At 51.0% G+C, this 25,412-nt stretch overlaps 7 protein-coding genes across 7 annotated transcripts; 3 read left to right on the forward strand and 4 right to left on the reverse strand.

Moving 5' to 3' along the window:
• Positions 1–37: 37 nt before the first annotated feature.
• Positions 38–1,775, reverse strand: BU24DRAFT_399436 (DszA family xenobiotic compound monooxygenase; the record flags this gene model as incomplete). The annotated part of the gene is made up of 5 exons (XM_033525408.1): positions 38–809; positions 865–1,044; positions 1,095–1,339; positions 1,403–1,469; positions 1,522–1,775. 5 exons carry the CDS (start codon positions 1,773–1,775, stop codon positions 38–40), a joined length of 1,518 nt encoding a protein of 505 aa, XP_033379511.1.
• Positions 1,776–2,536: 761 nt separating this feature from the next.
• Positions 2,537–4,441, forward strand: BU24DRAFT_472318 (permease of the major facilitator superfamily; the record flags this gene model as incomplete). The annotated part of the gene is made up of 5 exons (XM_033532732.1): positions 2,537–2,791; positions 2,848–2,964; positions 3,020–3,180; positions 3,240–3,677; positions 3,769–4,441. 5 exons carry the CDS (start codon positions 2,537–2,539, stop codon positions 4,439–4,441), a joined length of 1,644 nt encoding a protein of 547 aa, XP_033379512.1.
• Positions 4,442–4,922: 481 nt separating this feature from the next.
• Positions 4,923–6,908, reverse strand: BU24DRAFT_54632 (uncharacterized protein). The gene is made up of 4 exons (XM_033534375.1): positions 6,604–6,908; positions 6,534–6,553; positions 5,897–6,486; positions 4,923–5,848 (listed from the first exon to the last, which is right to left on the reverse strand). Exons 1-4 carry the CDS (start codon positions 6,773–6,775, stop codon positions 5,116–5,118), a joined length of 1,515 nt encoding a protein of 504 aa, XP_033379513.1. The 5' UTR covers positions 6,776–6,908; the 3' UTR covers positions 4,923–5,115.
• Positions 6,909–9,012: 2,104 nt separating this feature from the next.
• On the reverse strand, positions 9,013–12,425 carry BU24DRAFT_466904 (uncharacterized protein; the record flags this gene model as incomplete). Its single annotated transcript, XM_033532404.1, has 6 exons — positions 9,013–9,683; positions 9,739–10,313; positions 10,371–11,622; positions 11,694–11,837; positions 11,887–12,174; positions 12,260–12,425. 6 exons carry the CDS (start codon positions 12,423–12,425, stop codon positions 9,013–9,015), a joined length of 3,096 nt encoding a protein of 1,031 aa, XP_033379514.1.
• Positions 12,426–13,674: 1,249 nt separating this feature from the next.
• Positions 13,675–15,352, forward strand: BU24DRAFT_427387 (ATP12-domain-containing protein). Its single transcript, XM_033529214.1, has 2 exons — positions 13,675–14,070; positions 14,163–15,352. Exons 1-2 carry the CDS (start codon positions 13,764–13,766, stop codon positions 14,936–14,938), a joined length of 1,083 nt encoding a protein of 360 aa, XP_033379515.1. The 5' UTR covers positions 13,675–13,763; the 3' UTR covers positions 14,939–15,352.
• A 288-nt stretch (positions 15,353–15,640) lies between these two features.
• On the forward strand, positions 15,641–20,723 carry BU24DRAFT_427389 (uncharacterized protein). Its single transcript, XM_033529215.1, has 5 exons — positions 15,641–16,075; positions 16,370–17,724; positions 17,772–19,135; positions 19,184–19,537; positions 19,586–20,723. Exons 1-5 carry the CDS (start codon positions 16,065–16,067, stop codon positions 20,405–20,407), a joined length of 3,906 nt encoding a protein of 1,301 aa, XP_033379516.1. The 5' UTR covers positions 15,641–16,064; the 3' UTR covers positions 20,408–20,723.
• Positions 20,724–21,646: 923 nt separating this feature from the next.
• BU24DRAFT_466907 (allantoate permease) lies at positions 21,647–23,409 on the reverse strand (the record flags this gene model as incomplete). Its single annotated transcript, XM_033532405.1, has 4 exons — positions 21,647–22,082; positions 22,141–22,498; positions 22,553–23,024; positions 23,092–23,409. 4 exons carry the CDS (start codon positions 23,407–23,409, stop codon positions 21,647–21,649), a joined length of 1,584 nt encoding a protein of 527 aa, XP_033379517.1.
• Positions 23,410–25,412: the final 2,003 nt, after the last annotated feature.

The raw sequence follows: 25,412 nt of genomic DNA on the forward strand, positions 1-25,412 counted from the left end.
GGAGAAGTTCCCACATTAAGCGCAATCTTCCATCTATCTATGAATGTCCATTCACCTCTGCCTTCTTTATCTTCTCCTCTTCTGCGATCGTTTGCTCATATGTTTCATACTTGTACTTGTGCCCAGGATGGTCATTCCTCAGTCGCTTCTGTCCTTTTCCATATATCCGTTCCCTGTATGTAAGCACTTCTGCATCTTCAGTGATGGGGTCATCCAAGAGACCTCTTTTGCGGAGCTCGGGTGTCAATAGCTCAGTGACATCCTCAAAGCTGCCTGGTGAAGTTACATAAGCGATGTTGAATCCATCTACGTCCGCGATGTCGACCCACTGCTCGAATATATCGGCAACTTGGGATGGGCTACCTTTAGGCATAGCGCCAGATCCACCTATTGCTACCAGTCTTCCAAGATTTCGCACTGTGAGAGGCGGAACATCGTCTCCGGAGTACTGTAAGTTGTACTGGGTAGATTGAGACAGCTTCTGCCACTGGGCGTATGGAAGGTCCTTATCGGTGAGCAGGTAGTCGGGATCAAACTTGGAAACATCAACGCCAGAAGATGCACACCATTGCGCTAGACCGCCTTCCTCGGAAGCGTACTTCAAAGCTTCGCGATGCTTTCGTTCGGCATCCTCTTCGTCGACACCGATTATCGGTGTGATCATTGCAAAGATCTTAATAGATTGAGGGTCACGGCCAGCGGCTGCTGCCTGCTCGCGGATTTGTTTCACGCGAGGTGCAACAACATGTGGAGACAGGCCGGCTACAAAGATGGCTTCCGCGTGAGTCGAGCCAAACTTCATCCCAGCACTACATATTATTAGAGTTGTTTCTGTTGAAGGTGATTGCGTTGATTTCGACTCACGGTGATGTTCCCGCCTGAAATAGTACTGGCGTTCGTTGGGGGGATGGGTCAACAATAAATGGGGCATCGACAGTCCACTTTCCTTCGTGCTTGATTGTACGAATGCGGGACGGCTCTGCGTATATTCCCTTCTCAGAATCCTCTATAAGAGATTCATCGGCCCAGGATCCTTCCCATAGTCTATGATTGAATCAGTACCGTTCATATCATATAGATCCTTATGTCCTCACTTGTATAATATACGGAGGTACTCGTCCGCATTGTCATATCGCTTATCGTGATCAATGTATGGAAGCCCGACTGCTTTTGATGCAGCCTGTTTCCATGAGGTGACAATGTTCCACCCAAACCTACCACCCGTTAAGTGATCTAATGTCGCGAAGCGTTTCGCAACCACATAAGGCTGTTCGTACGATGTCGAAGTAGTGACGGCGAAGTTGAGGTGCTTTGTCACTGAGGCCATAGCAGAGATGGGCTGGTTTGATAAGCACAAAGTGAGCCGTATGATCTGCATAGTCTAACGGATTGAGATACATACGATTACAGGGTCTGCCATTGGCCATTGCGCTCCCGTGCGGAATGCTGGCTCAGTGCCGCCTTTGTAGCTATGTATGTGTAAGTTTCCATACAAGTAAGACAGCAATGCAGAATGCTCACACGTCGTAAGGCCCAAAAGTATCAGCAAGGAAATACCCTACGAAACTCCCCTTCTCCAGTATCTTGGCCAAATCAGTCCAGTATGTCAAGTCCCTGCGCTTATCCCGGCTTCTGTCTTTGGGATTCCGCCACTGACCAAAGGCCAGATGGCTGGGCGTAAACATGTCAAATGCATTGAGCAGAAGTTTCTTTTTCGGCCTGGCATCTGTACTGGCATGCTCTGTAGATGCGCCGTTGCCTTCTATGGAGCCCATGTTGGACAACGAAATCGAGAGTCGAGAACTGGTCTATGAGAGAGTGTGATTGACAGGAAAGTCATACAACGAACCCCAAGACATAGTTATGACTCGCACTAATTATACTTTCTTCAGGGAGGATACATACTACCGATGATATGGTTGACACAATGCGAGGCACGTCTTACGTCTTCCAACTAGCCGTCTGCTTGCTGGAACACTCCAGCGCTGACAATGTCCTGTGCCGCAGATGCGGAGAAACTCATGTTGATTTACTCCACTTATTACCACGCAAGAGACTTCAATTCGGGAATAACAGGACTCTTATCTCCTAATCGTGATGATTCGACTGGTTGAGAAGTGGGTTTCCAAGATATTGAACGTTGGAATGGTGGGACATGATGATGATTTCCTAACCATAATTGCGCCATCTCAGCTCCATCTTGCATCTCCAATGCTTCTTGGCTCTCCATCCTCAGAACAGTCACGCCAAACAACACTCCTCATCTTGATTCCGATCACCGGAGACATGCATCTTGCCTTTCGGATATGGTTTCAATCCAATTGCATGGAGCAATGCAAGCTATAAAAACGTCACGAAATCCTTGGTAATAGGCCCACTGTTGCTATTCTTGGCTCGGCTCTTGCACCCATATGTTCTTGGCTGTTCAAGATCCTAGTGAACGCCTTATCATGTATAAGAGGTGTGGAAATAAATATCTTGAACATGTCGGATGAATGAAGGGTTGTAGTTTGCTGCTACAGGACAAATCTGCAGCATGAGTTCTTCAAAGCAGCCTCAACACGAAGTCACAGCGGTTCCAGCAGTGACCATCGATCATGATGTCGCTGCACAATCCCGGAAAAATGCAGCTGCCGTTGTGTCGCGTGCAGATGTCGACAATCTGAGGGATGATCCCGAGGCGAAGAGAGCCTTCCTGGCAACATTCACTGCCGATGAGGAGAAGAGTATTATGCGCAAGGTCGACAAGCGCTTCATTCTGCTTACAGGTATCATGTTCATGATCAAGCAGGTATGCCCGTGCTTTGTTATTTATTGAGTAAACATTTACTAACACGTTACGACCAGATCGATGTTCATAACGCCGCAAACGTCAAAGTTCTCCAAGTCGGCAAGCCTTCCAATGTATTGAAAGAACTGAAAATGAGCTCCAATGACTACAACTGGGTTGGATCCATATACGGTGTATGTACATTCACCACGACCGATCCATCACTGCCTCGCCATCTAACGGATTCAGATCGCATACATTGTTTTCGAAGCTCCGAGCAACCTTCTGCTAAAGCGTATGCTGCCACACAACTGGCAGGCTCGCATCTTCCTCACTTGGGGCATAATCACAGCATGCCACGCTGCCGCACGAAACCGCCATGACATGTACGCCATGCGATTCCTTCTAGGGTACGTAGTTCATCCTAATCACTGTACTAATGTTTCATCTCAATTTAACATCCCCGCAGAATGTTCGAAGCCGGCATGTTCCCCGGCGTCATGGCGCAATACTCCTCGTGGTACCGCACAGAAGAACTAGGCCGAATCGTGACCTACTATTTCTGCTTCAGCAACGTCTCCGGCATCGTTGGCGCACTATTGACCTACGGAATCAGCTACATGGACGGCGTCGCGGGCTTGTCCGCCTGGCGCTGGGTGTATCTCCTCGAGGGCATCGTGACCATCCTATTCTCGGGCGTTGTCTGGTACTACCTTCCGGACTACCCCAAGTCTCCTAGGAGTAATCGCTGGTTCACGGCCCGCGAGCAGGAGTTCATCGAGACGAGACTTCCTGAGAACGCGCCATTGACTAGTGATCCTGATTTTTCGACGCACGAGATCAAAACAGTGCTGAGCGAGTGGTTGATCTGGAGTTTCATGCTCAGCCAGACGTTGGTCAACCTTGGGTACGTCTCCTCCTATCCCCAAACCACTCTTTCCTCCCCCTAAGGGAAGGACGGCCCACCGACTAACACACGGTTTCTGACAATGCTACAGCGGCTACGCCCTAACATGGTACCTGCCCACCATAATAACCAACCTAGGTTTCGTCGGGCTGCCCCGCAACCAACTCCTCCTTCTCCCCCCTTGCTTCGCTGCCTTTCTCGGCCTCATCTTTTCCGCATGGTTCATGTCGCGCGCGTGGCTCGTCCGCCCAGCCTACATAATGTTCATCATGTCCGGCATGGTTGTCTGCTTCGTCCTGTTCTTCGCCATCACGCACTCCCGCGTCGGCATCTACATCGCCTGCGTCCTCGGCACCCTGTTCTACCAGTCGTACTTCCCGGCTTTCTGGGCGTGGAGGAGCGCCACGCTGACGGGGAGTACGGGCACGGCGTTCACGCTGGGTTTGCAGTCGGGGATTGCGCAGTTGGGGGGTGTGGTTGGCCCGCAGTTGTTTCAGTCGAAGTGGGCGCATAATGGGTATAAGAATTCGTTTGCGATTGCGGCGAGCTTTACCATTGCCGGGTGGGTTAGTAATTTGTGGACGTGGTGGATGACGAGGAATACGGAGTACGATGTCATGCGGATCCAGAGATTGAAGTTGAAGGCGAAGAGGGAGGGGAGAACGTACGGAGAGGACGATGTCAAGGTTTTTACTGAGAGGAGGTTTTACGACGGAATTAAGAGGGTTAAGGGGGACGGGAGTAGTGATGGTTCGTCTGTGTGATATCCATATGCCGGTCTTCGAAGAAGAATGCACGTGAATGGAAAAGGATAAAGCTTCAAGTATGAGGCGAACAGGTAGACGAGTCGGAATCCAGAATAATGATCTCATACAATTGATACAACTAGATACACAGAGTAAACATACACTCCCCAAATTCCCCAAACGCCAAGTCCCATAATGACAAAAAACCGAAATAATGTACAAGAAGAGGAAGTAAAATATGCAATGACGAGGAATATACAAGTGAGACTTAGTGTGAGAAGTGAGATAATCTAGTTGGGGTATCATGGGATTAGGACAGTGGGAGTAAGTTGGAGACGGTGGGACACTTTTGGTACGATTGATAGACGGTCGAAGGATGTTCGCTGAAAACGCGGGAACGCTAGAACGCTAAAGGGATGTCGCTGTGTTGATGGACGACTGGACAAGACTTGAATGGCTAGTAGTAGGTTTATGTCGAATGATATGAAGAGATGTGAATGTGTTTGTTGTGGACGTAACGAATTGGAGGCGGTAGATGTATGTCGAATAAATTTAAGGGAAGAGTCGACATTGAAAGAAATGCGGAAGCGGATGTTGTAGCGTCATCGCAGTGTATATCGAGGCGTTGAATCGTCAAAGCTCAGTTTCATCCCCAGGAAAGCCAAGGCGGGTGAGAGCTGATGTCCAAGTTCTCAAACCCAATCCATCTTCTTGAACCACACGCCCTGCTCCTCTCCCTCAGACCGCACTCTCTCACGAGAAGCAGGCCCATCCGCTGTCCTCGTAATCTCCGCAAACATTGTCGCCTCGCCTTGCTGCTTGTCTAGCGCAGCGCTGTTAACGACAGGCGTGAATGTCAGCTGTCTCGCCTCTTCGACGAGAGGAGAAGGCATGGTGAAGTACTCGGTTCGCTCGGAGAACGCGGGAGACAAACCTAGGGGAGCGGCGACAGAAGGTGCGGCTTCGCCATTTAGCATGCCGGCGATTGAGGCGGTCATGTAGGAGTCGTAGGATTGGTGGGAGATGCGGTTGGAGAATGGCCCCGAGGGCTGAGTTTCTGGATATGAGGATAGGGGTGTTGAAGGTCGTTGAGGACGGGGTGGGTGGGGTTTTGTGGCCGCTTTGGATTTGGTGTATCTCGTTGGCTTTGGAGGAGGCGGTGGCGGCGGAGGGAGAGTTGATGTTTGGAGTGGAGTGAGAACGAGGGATTTGCTGCCAATTGACGATGTGGTTCTGGGACGGTTGAGTTGGGTGTAGGACGAGGATCTATATTTCTCTTCGATGGGGATGATTGGCGAGACCCAGCGGAGGTTGGTAGCTCGAGGCCAGGAATCACGAGGCCGCTGGCTGTCGCCGAGCAAGCTGGTGTGGCGGGTGAGCACGGGAAGACAGGCAATTAGAACGAGGAAGCCATATTCGACGATGCTGTGCAGTGTTAGTGGGTTCAAATGTTGGGGGGGCTGCTACACCTACGCAGTGATGTAGACGTGGAAGGATGCCATGGTGAAGTCTCCACGCCTATAGTCATATCCTGTGATAGAGAACAGTCTACCAGCAGCTGTCACACATGCTAGAAGACCGACGAAGAAGATACCACAGATTGCTAATTTCCTGCTCAATGTGTAGTGTAACTGCCGGAGTAACACCATCGCAAGAGCAAAGATTGCAACGCTCGTCGTGAGATTGATTGCTGCGAACGCAGTGTTTAGCCCATCATGGGATAGACAATTTCCTTGGATGGAAGGATCAAATATCTTAGATCGTGGGTTGCACGCAACGATATGAACGAATGTGATGGCAGTGTAACTGAGGCCATTGAACGCTAGGAGTGCCCAAATTGACCAGCGGACAGATTCAGCCCCAGTGGCTGCGAGGAAAATAGACAGAAGGCAGAACAGAACCGAACCCTTCGCAGCGAGCATCATGAGTGAATAGATGATATCGAGGACATTCGACAGCAGGCGAACCCGCTCTATTGCGGTCGATTCAACATCCCATGCGTGCTCGCCCAGTCCAGCTTTGGATCCAGCGAAGAGGACGCCATTGAACGCGGCGAAGATAACCTGGAAGATTAGCTGTGAAGTGACAATTGATCCACGTTACCACTTACGAAAGAAATGACAAGGGAATCTATTCGCAATCAGTACTTTGCATTCCTACCAGATCTTCAAGACGCTTACAATCTTCAGCTTTTAATTTAGGCGTATACCTGACTTGAGACCATATCCGCCCGCAGATAGCCACAAATGAAAGACACAAAAACACGACAGAAACGACGATAAGTTCAGACTGAATGAGAAAATCGTTGCGTGGCTCGGCCACTGCACCATTCGGCGGTGCGACAGTAGTCATGATTTCCGAGACGAAAGCGATGTCCGCAGATCAGTCGACGACTTCCGACGTCCGGCCAGCGTGAAACAAACAAAGACAACAAAAGGAAATGGAAAGGGAAAGGTGGCTTTCTTGTCGAAGACTGGAACTCAAGTGGGTCGTCGTACTTGACTGATGTTCCTGGATGTCAATCGTGAAGAGGCAAAGACATGTATGTATACCATTCTTCTTTCCTTAGGGATTAGTATGGCACGACCACCCACGACGTCAACGGCGAGCGAACTTGCATGTCGGTAAATCCCCGATCGTACCGAAAGATCGCCAAGGTCATCATGTTTGGACAGCCTGAACGACTAGCGGTAAGGTTTGTTGGCGGATTCGCTAACGGAGTGATCCTGCGGGAGGCTTCTGCAAGATTGGGAGCTTGTTCTGATAGTTGGAATCAGGCGTTGAATCCGTTTTGGGTTATAATGTTGGCGGCGCCTTGCTCATTTCTCCGCCAGCGGGGAATGAAAAAGGTACGTGCATGTCCAAAGCCCTATGTAGGTAAGCGACGAGAGAAGAAAACTTGTCTGTCAATCATAGGTCTATCTGACAGACATAGCTTAAGCTCCCCTTCCCTAGCCTGAGATCAAGTCTTATTCGCATGTTTGGGTTGTGGTTAAGCGAAACCTTCGGTTCCCGATCAAGGATCCTTCGCCTCTTCCCTCGACGACTGACACTGGGGAGTAACGAACACTTCGTGGTACAAACGCAGGTCTCACGCGAAAGTTCATGCATCCACCATACCGAAATTGTTCATTTCGTATTGGCTGTGTAATTGCTTGTGTTGTAATAGTAAGTTGTAGGTAGCCAACATCTCGAGATCCTGCTCGTGCTCTTTTATGTGCTATTCTGGGCATTGAATCAGACCAACCCGATGCATCTGCCATGTGTAGGAGCATTTTTATTCAAAGAGTACGAACATAAATTTCCGATAGGCTCCACCCTGACATGATAAAAGGTCGACGAGTCAAGAATGCGAAAATACGTGGAAAAGAAAATACGTACAATACATACATGGTCGGACTCCGGCTCATGGCAAGTAAGCAGCGGTGTATGCAACTTGCACAGGCGCGCGGGACCAGGCTGCTTACCTGCACCTACACAAGTGTGCGATCTCGGCGTGTCAAGGTGGTGAGATAGAGTAAGTAGACATAATCTTCTTCTTCTCATAGAAATGCATTGAATTGAAGTGAAGGACCTTTGTTGAAGCTAAATTCTGGAAACTTGATTCGGTGATACATACATAGTTCGAGGGCGTTCCAATGTTCTGATGCCCTACATCGATATCGGTAAGAAATTAAGGCCTGCATGGCGCTTCAAGACATTCCGTTGCAATCCATCCCACCCTCTCTCATGCTCAATGACGTAGTAAATCCAACGCGAGATATTGGAGAGTAAGGCTGTGCGACAAAACATGAAACGTGAGACGCGTCTGTCTGCATGTCCAGAAGTGGATACGAGGATGGGATGGTTGGTGGAGTAGAAAGACGGAAAGGTACGAGTAGTGGAGGTCAGATATGACATGGAGGCGCTAACCCACATAATTACAAGAACCTCCGATGTCCATCAATTGCCGTTAACATCGGAACTCGTCGTCTTCGAATATTGATTGACCCTTCCCTTTCCTCGTTTCCTTCCATCTCGTTTCATATATCTTACACCGTAGAGAGGGGTACATGGTAAGACTTTGGTGTGGAGATGGCCATATCAAAGTGGTTCCCGATGTCCTACCACCATTCACACATGAATTACTTGCAGCATCTCCCCACCAAAGTAGATCTACATCACTTTGATCTACACACAAGCACAAACAACAGGACATCCGTTCGGCCTTCTGCACTTGCGTGGTCCGAATCTCCATACAGCCTCATCCTGCGCGCACTTTCCGTCATGGTAACTTCTTCCACAACCGTAGTCCGTATTACTAGTACGTTGTGTTGACTCTCTCTGTGCAACTGCCCCGGTATTGCTACCCTCACCATCGATCAGAATTTCATTGTCCTTCCGGAAATAGTAAGTCGATGCAGCTGCTCTTCTCTTGCTCCTTGTTTCTTTGGAATGCATAGATGGTAGGTTAATATGCCACTTCAAGAGGTGAGGTATGCAGCTGGCTCCAACCTGATCTGGCTTCGAGTCTTTGTTATAACGTCGAGTTTGCTGTCGTCCAGATCAAAAGCAGGGTTATCGTTCATACACTCAGGAGTCTTCCGTCTTCACCCAGCTTCTCTGTCGCCGTCGCCTCCCACATTGAATCCTCCGTCCCCATAGAATAGCACATCATGTGGCAGATATTCCAAGTCCCACGGCATCATCTCTGGACCCAGGAGAGACATGTCAACATCCTGGGTATCGATGACCATGTCGCCAAAATTGTCGGATGGATTTGGGTACTGCGCAAAGGCTGTCGGCGAGAAGTCCTGGGGGTTGGGCATCGGAGTAGCGGATACAACGGGATTTACAATTGAGGGTCGATGAGATTGATAGGCCGCCGCCAATGATGCGCGGGTTGCACTTGGGGATGATGCAGAAAAGGGCGAGTGTAGATTCAACAGCAAGTCAGCCTCAGATACCAAAACTGGATCGGGGGTGCCCATTGTGTTGTAGTTGTTAGTGTTATTATTAGGCGGTGGTGGCATGTTTGTTGGATCGAAAGATGGATGGGTTGGCGTGGAAATGGGCAGCGAGGAAGCTGACCCCGCCGAAGTCGAATTAGGCTCAAATTTCACACGATGGCCGGTTGAGGCATTCGATAGAACCGAAGCTATGGAGGGCTGGGTACTATCGGGCAAAGATTTGTTGTCGCGAGTATTACTGTCCGCTGTGTACATGACAGCAACGTTTGTTGACGGCGAGTTCATCGTGCCGGTTAGAGACCAGCCAATTGCTTTTGATTTGTTAGCAACTTGTGCCATTTGCAAGTTCCGTGAGACAAAGCTTACCCTGGGTTGCCAATGGCATCGGAGAGCCAGGTATGGTCGGAGTTCGGGTGCGTTTGATGGCTGTAGGAACTTTGGTTGGGTCTACTTCTAGATCCTGGGCCGTCAAGTACGTACCCCAACTGAGTTTGCGCCTCCAGCCAGGACTTGTGAAGGAAGGATCCGTTGTCGGAACCTCCAGTGCACTCTCCATCTCTTCACGTGTGTACAGCAAGGGCTCCCCGACACCCTTGGCCTTTTGCTCCAAGACTGTCAAGATATATTTGACACCCGCCCAATAGGTCTCAAGGGCTTTGAGAGCTCGATAACACCGTTGGTAGTTTTGGTTCGCGGCTGAAGCAAGCAGAGTGTGTTTCGCTGCTTGTTTATCGTGTTCATGCGCGACGCTTAAGCGGTCACTATTGGACACATTGGGTACCCTATCAAATCTCATGTGGTCGAGCGAGGGCTTTTCGTCCGCTCTAGGTTCAACACTTTGATTGGTTCCTGGTGAGGAGAAACGTGAGTGTGGCTGCGAGGAAGCCGAATGCAATGCAGTCTCCTTGAGAAACGCACATGCAGCAATGTATATGGGTTGACTACGCGAGGTGAGCTGTCATGCGCCACATGTAACTACCTAGTAAGAGAATACATACCTGGTAAATGGGTTCCCGACGCCAGTCTTCGCGTCAATTAGGTCTGTGAACGCCAAGATGTCAGCGACTGTCTTCGCAGATGACATTGACAGTTCGCGGCTGTTGCTTGAAAGGTGTTCTACATTGCCCTCGAATGTTTTCAGCAATGTAGGCTGATGTAAAAGTACGATCAACGTGTGGAACCAACAGTGGAGAAGCAGAAAATTAGTTCCTTGGTTAATCTTGACGTATTGCTGGAAATTTAGGGCATTGAAGTGCAGCCTGGGCGAAAGGCCTTGGTAGATTTCTGTAAGGTGGTATTCCAGTGTATCGAGTTGCTTCCTCAAATCCTCTGTCATGTGCGACTTTTCCTTAACACTGTTCAGTAAATCGGTAACTCGGCCATATAGATGTATGATGCGGATGAGCGGTGGAAAAGGTAACGGATACCCAGAAGCAGGATCCACATCGGCCATGCTGGGAAATGAGATCTCAATGTCCTTGTCGCGCAGCGTGACTGGCCGGCCGGTACCTGACGAGATCACACGATCCAGGAAGAAGAGAGACCAGAACGTGTCCAATCGCTCACGCTCCACAGCTCGTTGCTCCTCTTCTGCATGAGCGCTACCCTTCCTCTTATATTGTCCCGTGATGCTCTGATGGGGACGATTGCCACCGTCCGGGTCGGTGAAGACCGAATTGGGGGTGGGGCCATCTCGACCCTCATATTTCAGACCTTCCAGAGTCTGCATTCCCAAGTCCTGTGCCATTCGAATGGAAACTCCAAGGTACATCCACAGGCCACTGTCCCGATTGGCTCCGAATTCATCGTAGCCCAGAATGAGTGCGGCCTGCACTACAGCCACAGATGGGCAAGGGAAAGCATCTGGAATGGCAGATTTGGCTCTCTGGGCAAAGGCCTGGCCATACTCGGATGGTTGGACTTTTGAAGGTTCGCCTTCGATGTCTTTGTGATGATCGACGCTGCCAGTCAGCAGTGGGTGCGTGGAGAATCTTGCAGCTAATGCGCAGACCGCATCGACTAATATGGCGTCGACTTGCTTTTCTTCTAGATCGCGCATGAACCGCTCTCTCTGCAGGAAAGGAAAAGTACAGCCGAGGTGGACGAAGAACAATTTGCAAAGATGTGTAATTAGAGGACTAGGGGACATGGTGGAGGTGTCATAGACGGGTATCTCAACGGGAGTGCGCGCTTCGATCGTGGGCGGGGAGCCTACGGACGGCGGAAGTCCGGGGGAGGATTCTATCGCAGCTATTGCATTTGGTCAGCTGTATCCTTGATATGGGTGTTGTTGGGACCATTTTTTTTTTTTGGCAACGTACGATCAGATGTAGTATGGCCGGTACTGTGCTGCTTCCCCCTGACCTTTACGACCATCTGCCTGAAGCCTGGCATGATGGCCGTCGGGCCAAAGTATCGAAAGTAGGGCATGCGGTTGCGCGTGCTGAGACTGAAACCGGAAAAAGCTGGTCACCATGAGTATGTGATATCCATTTTCGCGTAGCTTGTACAGACCTGGATTGTCATCCTGCTTTGATATAGTGGGGTGAATCGAGGTGTCGGAGTTGAGCGAGGCATTGGAGGTGGACTGGTTCAGTGGTGGTCGCATAGGCTGAGGAGCAGCAACAGCAACGGGCTCTAGTTTCTGCTTTCGGAGGGGGACATTTGTGGAAGGAAGGCTCTCTTTGCGCGCGGACTTCTTCTCTCTGGTGGCATCTGCATGAGTTTGGGGATCGCCTTCGGGGCCATAGCCGGCGCATTCATGTTTGTTCTGAATGCATGTACCACAGACTGGCCGTTCGCCTGGGATGGGGTCAGCTCATGGATTCGATCTCGTCATTGGACTTGCTCATTCGAGTATTTGGGGTCAAGAAGATGGAGGACTGACCAGAGCAGCGCGTCTTCTTCCTCCGACAGGTGAGGCAAGCAGAGTTTATCCTCCTGCGTTTCGCGTAAGGGCCATCGTGGTTTGTGACGAAGCGGATCGGCCTCGGCTGAGCAGCACCAACAGCAACACCACTGGTGGCGGCGGAGGACGGGGCGCTGTTGCTCATGACATCGAGGGTGGGACGGGCAACATTCGGTCGGGTAGGGAATGGCGAGGAGAGGAGGGGATAGCCAGGGAGATGGGAGACTGGAGGTTAGTGTATGGAGTATATGGAGTTATGAGTTTGGTGTTTGGTGTTTGGTGGAGTTTGTGGGGGTTAGAGCCTTGGAGGTACCTAGTAACCTAATGGATGGGACAGCTTTCGGAGGGAAGGAGTCAAAGAGTGGACTCAGTGGAGCGGAAAGAACGACCGACCGGGGGCGGGATGGTCCAGATCCCCCATTACGTTACTACTCGTACCGGGCAATCACCAGTACGAATAGAAAGGAACGCGAATTATGGGAATTAGAGCCTTCTACTTAGTATCAGTTGGTATTAGCATCATTAGTTAATCATGGTACTGTGTAGTTACCTTTATTTTAGTTGCTTTTTATTTTGTATTATCGGTTTCCCTCTTTGAATTTAGTACCAGTACGAGTACAAATGGATGAGTCTTGTGGGATTGGGAGAGGAGACACCAAGATCCCAAGAAAGCGGGGTCTGGATGATCAGAACCGCCCAAGAAAATTCGATATGCCGCTCTTTCGTGCATACTAACCAAATGATGGCTATCTAGATTGCCATTGAAGAGTAACAAGTCCATTTGCATGAGAGTTACACGAATTTCAAAACAAGTCGAAGACTAGCACTTCCTTGCCAGCGACAATGATCATCTGGATTGGTCTACCGGAGCTAACTGATGCTTAAGTTTGGAATCTAATTTTGAAGTATAACCAAACTACCAAGGCCAGAAGAACAAGGGATCTTATCATACAATATCTGGATAGTGATCTTACATAAATACTTATCTAAATACATATTTATGGATGAGTAGAGCTTGCAAGTATATGACAAGCCTGCCTAGGTGTATACATACGTAACTACATTATTATACCATAAAAGGAAAGGAAAATACTCTGTAGAAGCATGAGATGAAAGGCTTCCGATCATCTTCATTATTATTTCCAATAATATTGGCCTGAATATGTTCCCTGCCCCCTTCATCCCTCATCCTTCGTGTTGCTCTCATCATACGAGCTGATGTTGCCGGTCTATATACGAATACTGAATACATGGAGTAGTTATGTATCTAGGTACATGTACATTCCAATGTGATGGGACGCAGGGACAGACGATCCGACCAATCAGCTATTCATCTGGGCAGCCAATCACAACCCACCAGCTCAACCCCAAAAATCGTCCGTCACTAACCACCAAACTATTCTACGTCTTCGCCTTCCTCCGACTACCAACATCAACACTCTTCCATCCTCCCCGTCTACGTTGCTCGTAATTGTTCTTCAACATGGAGGCAATCCGGCCCTCTCTCGCCTCATTGAGGCTCCATGCTCCCCGTCGAGCTCGCCCTCTCTACCAATGCCTCCATACGTCATCTTCCCGATATGCGCAACCGCTCCCACAGCCCTCCGTCCCTGGCCCTCCACCCGATGCCCCCAAGCCTTCTCCAGCAGATGCCCTCGCGCGCGTAGAGAGGAAACGGAAACAGGCTGCATTGCTCAAGCAGGCCCAGGAGGTTCGCTCCGCGCCCACAAAGCCAACGTACGCTCTGCAGAAGCGCTTCTGGCAAGATGTCTCTGTCCAGGAAACAGACGGTAAGTAGTTACATCCATGTTTCCCATTCAATGCAATATATACAAAGTGAATTCCTGTCTTCCCTCATACAAGTTCTTACGGAGTCGTGTAGATGGCCTACAAGTGTTCCTCGACAAGCGACCTGTCCGAACTCCCACCAAGGAGATCCTCACCGTCCCGGCCTCCAAGCACCAGCTGGCCACCGCCATTGCACTCGAATGGGACCTCCTCGTCAGCGCACAGCAAGCCCTCAAGACCCACTACATCCCCATGACCTCGCTCGCCGCCCGCGCTGTCGACATCGCAAAGGCCGATGCAGCGGGGAACTCGAAGCCTCGTGACGACATTATCAGGATGTTGATGCGCTACCTGTCTACCGACACTCTGCTTTGCTGGGCTCCGGAGAAAAGCCTCCATGATCCGGAGAACGTTGGCTCCCTTCGCGACTTGCAGATAGACATTTCGACCCCCATCATCGCATACTTGACCACCCATGTCTGGCCAGGAGTGGAGATCAAGCCCATCCTAGAACCTGACAGCATCATGCCCATTGACCAGCCGGAGATGACCAAGAGCGTGTTGATTGGGTGGCTGAGTGGTCTACCCGCATTCGAGCTCGCTGGCCTAGAGCGGGCTGTGCTTGCGTCCAAGAGTCTGCTGGTTGGCGTTCGGTTGATTCACGAGTGGGCCGAAGCCTTCGCGGATGTCAGAGGAAACACTGGCGGGCATCGGTTCGGCATTGAGGAGGCGGCGGAGGCAGCAAGCACGGAGGTGCGATGGCAAACGAGGCAGTGGGGCGAGGTGGAGGATACCCACGATGTGGAAAAGGAAGACATGAAGAGGCAGCTCGGCAGTGTTATTCTTTTGGTCGGCGGGGATAGAACATAAAGGACTATTGTTGTAGTGTTGGCCATAGAGCGGCAAAAAGCGAAGGATATACGGAGTACGATAAGTGTTCAAATACGCATGGAATTATTCATAGAGATGCCTGCCCCTGGCGTGCTGGCATAGAAGACAAAGGGAGAAGGAAAGCAAGCTCTCCAATCGAGTACACTTTAGAGGAACCATGATACTGTCATTATGAGACGAATCAAGCATGAACTTGTGTCGTATTATTAGTATGATTGTATTGTTGCTCTTGGTGATCTTATTGCTGATGCCAAGTGCCCTCGGAGCAAGCTCCCCTTAGCATCTGATTGGCTCCCCTGCGCTTCCCTGGTTGGCGATGGCGATGGCGATGGCGATGGCGATGGCGATGATCAAGCAGAGGCGGGGCATGAAAAGAAAAAAAGGAAAAGAGACAAGAAAGTATCAGTAGATCCTTCATCCAATGGAACAACATTATTACTATCCCACTGTGTTCAATCCACTGTGTAATATAGCTACGATAAACATTTACCCTCCTACCTACACAGTAGGTACCTAGGTAGGTATGCTAGACGCCCAGTCGAAGAATGCAATGCAGAGGCCTGGCCAACCTGTGGACCGGATACGAAGATTCGGTTTCTGCCCAAAAGTTGATCTAAATAAGCTTGTCAACGTTGACGAAAGCTACGAGTACCAAGTATTCACTCCATCCATCCATACTAACTACGAGTGTTGCTACGAGTGCTACTACTACGCGTACACTTATCCTATCTCATCCCATCCCATCCCATCCCCATCCCACTATGATCTATCCGCCATCCCAATCTTGTCCTAATCCTTAACTCTTCTCCTACAACACCTATTACCTACCTCTACGCCTACAACTACATCACCGCCGCGCCTCTCCCTCTTTCATCCTTCCCTTCTTCTCTCTTTCTCTTTCCCTCCCTCTGCGCCGCATATCCTTTCTCCCCGTGTCCATACCTCCTCCCTCTACCCTGCGGCACGCCTCGCCTCGCCTCGCCATCGTACTTACCCACCCACTGGATCGATCGAGCTCCTCTGACCGGCATCTGTCATTCCGAACATCTCACCTCCGCCCCGCTTGGCTGCCTCCAAAAGCCCGCTCGCCAGCCCAATCATAACCATGGAAGGAGGGTACGTTGTGCTTGTTCTCACCCCATATGTTTTCCAAGACATACATTGTGTGTCGTACAGAACTGGCTGGCTTGCTTGTCCTTGCGCAATATTGCAATGTCTGGTTGTTCGTTCGTTGTGTGCGCGCGTGCCTGTGTGACGCCGAGGCCTCAAAATTCCCCTGCCCGCAACTCTAGCAACACCAACAACACAGCAGTATCCACATACCACCCGGCGGTGCTGCAATATTAAAATACACCTCCTCCCAGGCGGCATGGTAGCAAAGAAATTCCACTAACCACCATCCACGCGCAGACACAAACGCTCCAAGTCGGCGAGCGTGAAGAACCTCCTCTCGCGGGTGTCGTCCAACACCAAGAGCGACGTCACCGACTCCAACGGCGGGCCCAACAACAACAGCAGCAGTAACATCGCTGCCACCGACACTGGCCCTCCCGGCTCGTCTGCCGCCTCAATCAATTCGCAGCAAGCATCATCCGTCCACTCCTCGCATCATCACCATCATCACCACCATCTCCATCTCGGTGGTCCCCATCGTAGTGGCTCGAAACACCGCCCACACCTCTCCGCCACCATGTCTAACCCATCTGCCCCAGACAGCAGCAACCTCTCCCCCGCATCACCGATCCAGCCAACGAGCAGCGCTGCAGCAACGCCCACCTCCCCAGCGTTCAAAGGCGCTTCCATAGAACAGTCCGTCAAACTTTTCCGTGTATTCGAGTCCCTCCGCAATGGTGACACGGGCGCCATCTCCAAGGCAATAAGGGACCAGGTCAACCCCACCGATGGCGAGCAGAGTGCCTCCTCGCTCTCATTGCCCACCGCACGAACGGAGGGAACCTCCATACTCCATCTAGCCGTCCAATGCGCAGAAGCACCTGTTGTTGAATTCGTCCTCTCGAATGCCACCCCCAGTCCCGACTCCGTCATCGACATCAATGGCCGAGATCGCGACGGAAACACCCCGCTTCATCTAGCAGCCACCCTTGGCCGGGCACCCATCGTGCGAATGCTCCTCGACCGCCCCGACATCAATGACTCTATTGCCAACTACATTGGCCAGACTCCCCTCGATCTCGCCCGCACCCCCGACATCTTCCAACAACTTCAACTCGCTCGCTCGATATTCATTGACACACATGTGAAGAAGATCCAGCAATTGGTCGGTACGGGCGACATCGCTGGCATCGAGAAAATACTGCAGGATCCGAGAGTGAAGAGTACATTGGACGTCAATGGCGGGGATCTGGCCACCGACCCCGTTGTCGTCGACGCCGGCGGCACACTTCTGCACGAGGCAGCGAAGCGAAAGAACAAAGACCTAGCACAGCTCTTGCTTCTTAATGGCGCAGACCCTTTTCGCCGTGATCGCAAAGGAAAGCTACCCCAGGATTACACAAAGGATGAAAGCACTCGCAGGATACTGAAGCGCTCACCCGCAGCTGCTGCGGCTCAGAGAGGCATTCAAGAGAAGACTATTTTGGCTGGCGCTGCGGCGCAGCCTGGTGCTGCAGGCGACAACGGTATGGGAGCTAAAGAGTCCCGTGAGATGAAAGGTTACTTGAAGAAGTGGACAAATTACACAAGCGGGTACAAGCTCAGGTGGTTTGTTCTTGAGGACGGTGTCCTCAGCTACTACAAGCATCAAGGTATGGGGACAATACTCCACCTTGCAGCAGTGCTAACGATGCCATAGACGATACTGGCTCAGCTTGCCGAGGCGCCATCAACATGCGCATTGCGAAACTATTCATGGATGCCCAGGATAAGCTGCGGTTCGAGATTCAAGGAAAGTCTTCGGTCAAATACCACCTCAAAGCCAATCACCAGGTCGAGGCTAAGCGATGGTTTTGGGCCTTGAACAACGCTATTCAGTGGAGCAAAGATGAGGCTCGCGAGGAGGACAAGCGAGCCCAGCGTGACCAAGAGGCCTTGAAGCAGGCCAAAATCGAGCAACTGGCCCCGCGTCCGTCGACGTCAAAAGAGGGCAGTGAAGCCCCCAGCATCTCTAGCTCGCGACTCCACGCACAGAAGAGCCTTGCTCCCTCGACCGCTCTCGGCGTGCCACTTACAAGCCAGGATACCTCGTCGCGACATGCTACGAGTATCAATGAGGATCCCGATAGCGTTTATGAACCAAGCATGGCTGGGAATGAGCTAGGCAAGATGGTCAGCCATGTTGGTACGGCGACAATCGAGGGCGATCTGGACGACGACGACGAGTACGGCGACGACGGCAGCAGTCGCGAGGTGAAACCGCACAATAAGGATGCCTTCAATATCACTGCTCAGTCCGCGAAGGTGCAGCTTGATCTTCTAGAGCAGGTCACTTTGGCGCTTCAGTCCGAGAAGGACAAGAACTCTTCGATGCAATTGTCGGATCCCCTCATGGTGCAGACTCTTTCGTCGTACGAATCAGCCATTGGAAATCTTAAGGGCCTTGTTGGAGATCTCCTCAGGATATCTAGGGACCGAGATGCGTACTGGCAGTATCGCCTGGATCGGGAAGCCAATGTTCGCCGGATGTGGGAGGACAGCATGGCCAAGGTTGCGAAGGAGCAGGAAGAGCTAGAGAACCGCATCGGCGAATCGGAACTCAAACGAAGGAAGACCAAGCGTGCGCTTCGTGAGGCCCTGGAAGATTACGACATGGACGACGAGGCACCGCACGATCATAGCGATGATGACTTCGCGGAGGCTGACGAGGCACTGAACAACGAGCCAGATACCAAATTCATTCGTCCTACCCGGCCGGGCACCACCGTTGATCAAAAATTGCGAAGAAAGGCTACGTTTGCAGATATTGCTGCTGACATGTCAGAGTCTGAATCCGAGGATGACGAGGAGTTCTTCGACGCCGTTGGTGCTGGCGAGGTCGAGGTTGCGGAACTGCCCGTTGTCGCCAGCCCCGCACTGCAACCCGCGGACACTACCCAAGGCGATGATGATATCTACGCGAGCAGGCACGCATTGATCGAGACTGGTTTTAGAGGGTACGAAGACGGTCCACGAAAGAGACTTGCAATGGACGCAGATGACCGGCCGAAGATCTCATTATGGGTAAGTGTTGACGACTCGCGTGGGATGTGCGATGCTAATAAAGCGCAGGGCATCTTGAAATCTATGATTGGTAAGGACATGACGAAGATGACACTACCCGTCTCCTTCAATGAGCCGACATCACTCCTGCAACGTGTGGCGGAAGACATGGAATACACTGATTTGCTCGACACTGCCGCCGAGCGTGTTGAATCGACCGAGCGATTGCTCTATGTCGCTGCCTTTGCGGCCTCTGAGTACGCATCGACCATCGGGCGTGTGGCCAAACCGTTTAACCCTCTCCTTGGTGAGACGTACGAATACGCCAGGCCCGACAAGGGCTACCGTTTCTTCATCGAGCAAGTGAGCCATCATCCTCCGATTGGTGCTGCCTATGCGGAGTCGAAGAAGTGGGATTACTATGTAAGTCGCTAAAGTGTCATCTACTGCACGAGATACTGATATCTGTAGGGTGAATCTGCCGTGCAATCCAAGTTCTACGGCAAGTCGTTCGACATCAACCCTCTCGGAACATGGTTCCTTCGCCTCCGACCCACTGCCACCGGCGGTAAGGAAGAGCTGTACACCTGGAAGAAGGTCACCTCTTCCGTCATCGGCATCATTACCGGTAACCCGACTGTTGACAACTACGGCCTGATGGAGATTAAGAACCACACCACCGGCGAAGTTTGCCAACTGAACTTCAAGCCCCGTGGGTGGAAAGCATCTTCCGCATACCAAGTCGCCGGTAAGGTGCTCGATGCCCGTGGTCACGTCTGCTGGAGCATCGGCGGACGCTGGAACGACAAGATCTATGCGCGCCTAACGCCCGGGTTCGAAGACGCCGAAATTGAGAAGGGTGGCGCCAATCGTGGCCACGGCCACAGCGACGAAAACAAAGCCTTCCTCGTCTGGCAATGCCACGAACGCCCAACCGGCATTCCTTTCAACCTCACTCCCTTCGTCGTCACTCTCAACGCCATCCCCGATGCCCTCCGCCCCGTCGTCGCCCCCACCGACACCCGCCTCCGACCCGATCAGCGTGCCATGGAGGATGGTGAGTACGACTTCGCGGCCACGGAGAAGAACCGCGTGGAGGAGAAGCAACGAAAGACACGTCGCATCCGCGAGGCCAAGGGCGAAGAGTTCGAGCCCAAGTGGTTCACCAAGGGAACCTGCGACATCACAGGCGAGTCGTACTGGGTGTTCAACCACGAGTACTGGAAGGTCAGAGACGAGGTCGCGAACGAGAAATCGAAGTGGGAGGACCATGGTCTTGAGGATATATTCTAAGCCTACCACGAGGAAGATGCTGTGGGACATCATTGGAGACGTTTGGTTATTGTTGTACATGAATGAATGAACAGAAGTAAATGAACCGGCTGGCTACCTACGCTACCTTATTCACGACTTACATACACATAAATACATGGTTGCAGAAGATGAAATAATACGATGACTGGACAATCATACACAAGAGATCACCTTCACCCATTTCCCATTTCTTCCGTTTAGTATGCGTGCTCGTTGCGTGGATGTAATTCGGTACTTTACCATCACTCACATTCCGGAGGACCGATCTTGCGATTTCTTAGAGTAGATAGATCACTTAGCCAATCCAAAATAATTTGCCATTCCGATACAAAAGTACGTCTACAAGTCATGATGATCAGTAGCTGCATTTCAGATATGGAGATCAAAGGCAAATAATACCTTTAATAAATGATAGCAATATTACAGCATACCTATCTTCATTTAATTCTATCGTAACTAGGTGATATTAATTTAAATAGAAATAAATAATATTAAGTTTTATAACATAATTTAAACCATGAGAAATTGTAAATCTCCTTGAAAATACGTTCTTGCCTACTATAGAATAGGTTGTAGAATGATTCTATTATTTCCATTATCTTTTACAGTATGTAGGGTTTGTTCGTGACGTTAATTGAGTAGATCCAATGGTTCCTAACTGCAGGTTTGTAGTGCTTTTATTCTCATTCTCATTCTTGTTTGTGCCTATGGGGTTAAGGACAATTACGAGGAGGATGAGAGGTTGGGCGGAGGTGAAGCTTGTTTTTCCTTGGGGAAGGTATATATGGACTTGGGTTGCTTAGATGGACGAATGGATGGGTGAATGGGTAGTTGGGCGTTTTGGGGTTTAGTGTTATGGACTGGATTCAGAAAAGACATTAATAATTTTCTGGAAAGGCAGGGGTCGCTAATCAATGGATACAAATAGGGCGAAGGGCAATGGGCATCAGTACACAGCGAGTCACATAAGGCGCAAATAGGCAGCACGACGACACGATATAGATTCTGGTTCAGCAAAGTGATTGCGGAGGCAATTGGAAAGAATAGCAGGCATTCAATTATCGCTCGTTCGCTCGCTATGACGAGATGAGTGCAATGACCACGTTATTCTTCGAACATTAATAGACTATCATCCACCCTGACCCCAAAGCGGACGTTCAACCGTCCCTATTTGGAATTTTTCCACATCCAGCTATTCAGAAAGAAGTGGATCGGGTCTTAGTAGACGTAACGGAAGTTAGGGTTCTCCTTATCCGTCAAGTCGTCGAAACCGTGGGTGGTGTTGGTCTCGACACCGAACTCCCTGTCCTTGCTCTTGTTCCTCCTGGTGAGCTCCCACCTCAAGAACAAGATGACGAGCACCAAGAAGCTGTAGCAGCCGATGTGGATGGAGAGCGCCTTGAGGTACCTTGGCGCGTCGCCGTTGAAGAAGATCTGGGGACCCGCGGCGTTACCCGCGCACCACGCGAGGAAGTTCATGGTGATGCAGATGGACTTCTTAGTCTGCCCGCCAACGTTTCGTGTCAGGAGAGACATTCCGAGACCCTGTGCTGCCCAGAAGGTGAAGACAATCCAGTAGGAGATGAGGAGGCCGGCTTTGGTGGCGTTGTTGGTGTTCTTCACTGTCATGATGACGATTGTGCCGATGAAAGATCTATTACAAGTGTCAGTCGTGGACGTGGAGGATTCGATTGGAGAAGCCTTAAACTTACGGTATCAGGAATACGAGCATGGTGAGGAGATTCTGCTTCGTTCGTCCGACCATCCATGCGGAGCCCATGAGCGTGGCGATGATGACGGCACCGAGCACCATGGCGAGGAGCTGGGTCTCGAGAGTGGTGAACTTGAGTCCCTTGATGATGATCTGGTAGAAGGCGCCGAGGCCGGAAGTGGGGATCGTGGTGCAGATCTGGATCAACATGTAGCAGTAGGTCTGGGGGTCGGTGAGGGCCTCCTTGAGTTGGTAGGCACGGAACTTCTTGTTCTGGAGACCGGTCTGGTTGGATCGGACGCGCTCGACCATGAGCTTCTTATCCTCCTCGGAGAAGCACTTCGCGCGCATAGGGCTGTCTGTAGAGAATTGTTAGAAAATGGTTGAGAGGGTCGGACGGCGGGGAAGCATACCAGGAAGCCAGTACAGGACGAACAAGCCCCACAAGAAAGAAATGCTACCATAGGTGATAAAGATAGCTTGCCACGACCTGATCTTCGCGTTTCCGCTGTTGCCTTTGTCGTCGACATAGCTGGGGTGCTTGATCTGGGAGAATGCATACGCGAGAAGACCACCGACGATCTGCTGGGCACCGTTCATCATGTACCAGTAGGTGACAACGCGGGCCTGCTCCTCGCGCTTGTACCAGATGGAGCTCATGATAAGGAAAGCGGGCTGGCAGACGGCCTCAAAGATACCAAGCAGGGTTCGGACGACGATGAGAGATGGGAAGCTGAAGCAGGCGGCATGGCAGCAAAGCACGGTGCTCCAAGCGAGGATGTTGAAACCGAGGTACTTGCCAACGGGCACACGCTGGATGGTCCAGTTGGTGGGATATTCGACGATGAGCACGGCAATGTAGATACAGGTGGTGAGCCAACCCCACTAAATGACAAGTTGATCAGTTTTGGGTACTATGGTAAACTCGAAAAATTCCAACCAAAAAACTTACGTTGTGGGTGTCTTTCAAGGCGGGGATGTCATTTCGGATACCCATGATGGAAGTAAAGGACATGGTTCCCTTATCCAAAGCCTGGAGGAAGTAGGTGAAGACCATGATAGGAAGCACACGCTTGTCGATCAATGCCTTTAGTCGCTTGTTCTCCTCTTCGGAGATGATGACGGCTTCGCCAGTGGCGGCAGCATACTTTGCAACTTCGTCGTCGATACGGTCGTAGTTGACGTGCTCGACCTTCTCGTCTTCGGCAGAGAGCACTCTCTCGACCTGACTTGCGTCCTTCTTGTCGTGGATGGACTCGGGGCCAGCCATGATTGGTTTCTCTTGCTATGGACCTTTGGCGATGAGAGGAAAGTAGGCCGACGGCTCGATGGAACGAGGGTCCTTGGAGGGAAGAAGAGGAAGACCTGGGGAGAAACCCTTGATAAAGAATTCCAGCACAGAGACACAAAACTTCAAAAACAGGTCCTGGGACGAGGTATTTCTACCCCGTGGGCAATTATTCCGGGGGAAGGTTTAGCTGCCAGGTTTCGACAGGTTTACCCCGGCCCGTCTACCCCAGTGGGAGACTCGCTCCGCAAAATCCTGGGTTAAACACATGCGAAGGGGAAGAGTGTCCCCACAGGCTACACGGGCTACAGCCAACCAGCCGGCCGGTCATTCGGCCAAACAGAAACAATAATAATTGTACGGTAAGTCGTCTGTACACAGTAGTGTTAATTAAAATCAGTCTATCAAGATCTTGGGGGTGCTAAGGGTGGCGCTATGCCTCAATTGCTTGTATCCCACAACGCCAACACCCCAAACCCCGCCCTCCATGGCCCATCTCCGCCAAATGTGAGAGTCTTGTGGAGGCGCCACGTCCTTGGCTGGGCCGTCTTGTGTAGAATCCTTCGGTGCATTGTGTCCCGAATGGTGGCCCCTGAAGCGTTGGCAGCGCATTGGCAACACGGACATAAGCTTCCATCTCGTGAGGTTATCACGCGAAGCAACACATGCATGCTCCTTCCCGCTGGTGGAAAATTATCCCCAGCCGTTGGAGGATTGGAATGGACCGCCTGAGTCATGCAACCACGCCCTGTCGTCCGTTCGCCAGGTCAGGACTCTGGACAGGGAAAAGTATGCAGTATGAGCGATCGGCAGTCGTCTCCTCTATCGGACGAGCTGCATACGAGCATCGGTGCATTAGAACGCGAGAACATAGCGGTCTATTCCCCGTCGAGGGAGCGGCTTCTCTACAATTTGAACGGCGTTTGCATGGCATTTCTTTTGGCCTGGCGAATTTGAAATGGTTATATGAAGTGGCACACAGCCTTTCGTCCTCACTCTACCGAGGCGTAAGTCGATGGGTATATCGTCGTGGGTGGACCGAATCTCGGTGTAAGATGCAGCGCTGATTTGATATTTACGTAGAGGCATCAAGCTTTGGCCGGAGAAGCTGAAGCTGAAAAGGTCGCGTGGCAGGAATGCAATTAGAGAAAAGGAGTCTGAGAATTGGTAGGGCCATGATGAGGCTCTAGTACATGAGATTAGAGGACATGTAAGGAGTAGAAACATGGGTGCCTTGAACCTCACCAGATCTCAAGGGTCCTCATGGTCCCAGAGACATGGATGGCCCAGCGCTGGAAATGCACTGTCCTATATTGAGTAAGTTCTGGAAGCAGGCAGGTAGGCTCAGGTATCCTTTGGCCCGGATCGTCGGTTTCGCAAGGTGGAAAGAAGGCATGGAGTATGGAGTACACATTGTATAAAATCGTCTGTATGGCTGCCGGAGAAGTGAATTGGAGGTACCGAATGTCGCCTTGCATCAAGGGAACGTAGTTAGCATGGCCGCTACCGAGCCCACGGTCCTGTCTAGAATGCTAGGCATCGGCAATTGGCGACAGCAGCGAAGCCGTAGTCAATACGTTATGTAGCTGTAGTTTGTGACATAGTGCTCCAGCATCCCAATGATCTTCGTGATTTCCTTGTGGTAGTATCACGTGACCTATGCCATCCTCCAAAGGTCACGCTAAGCCCCGCAAGGCAATTGGACATGAATGCTTCCACTTTACTGAGTAACTGCATACCTAGGTAGGTGGTCGGTTCTTCCTTGTATTTTCTAGAGTCTATTCCGAGGAGAAATAAAAGTTTTCAATGTGCAGTATTGCCATGCGAATGTTTTGAAAAAAAACCCGTCCCAGTAAATTCATTTGGACCCTCTTCGACGTACAGACTACTTGCGACAACATTCCGATCCTCATGTCTGTTGCAAGGGGAAAAAATTTAGTTCTAGCCTCGCTGTGGTTTTACTAGACGGCGAGTATTGCGTAGTC

The sequence above is a fragment of the Aaosphaeria arxii genome, assembly GCF_010015735.1.
Source record: "Aaosphaeria arxii CBS 175.79 unplaced genomic scaffold BU24scaffold_10, whole genome shotgun sequence".
Taxonomy (NCBI): domain Eukaryota; kingdom Fungi; phylum Ascomycota; class Dothideomycetes; order Pleosporales; genus Aaosphaeria; species Aaosphaeria arxii.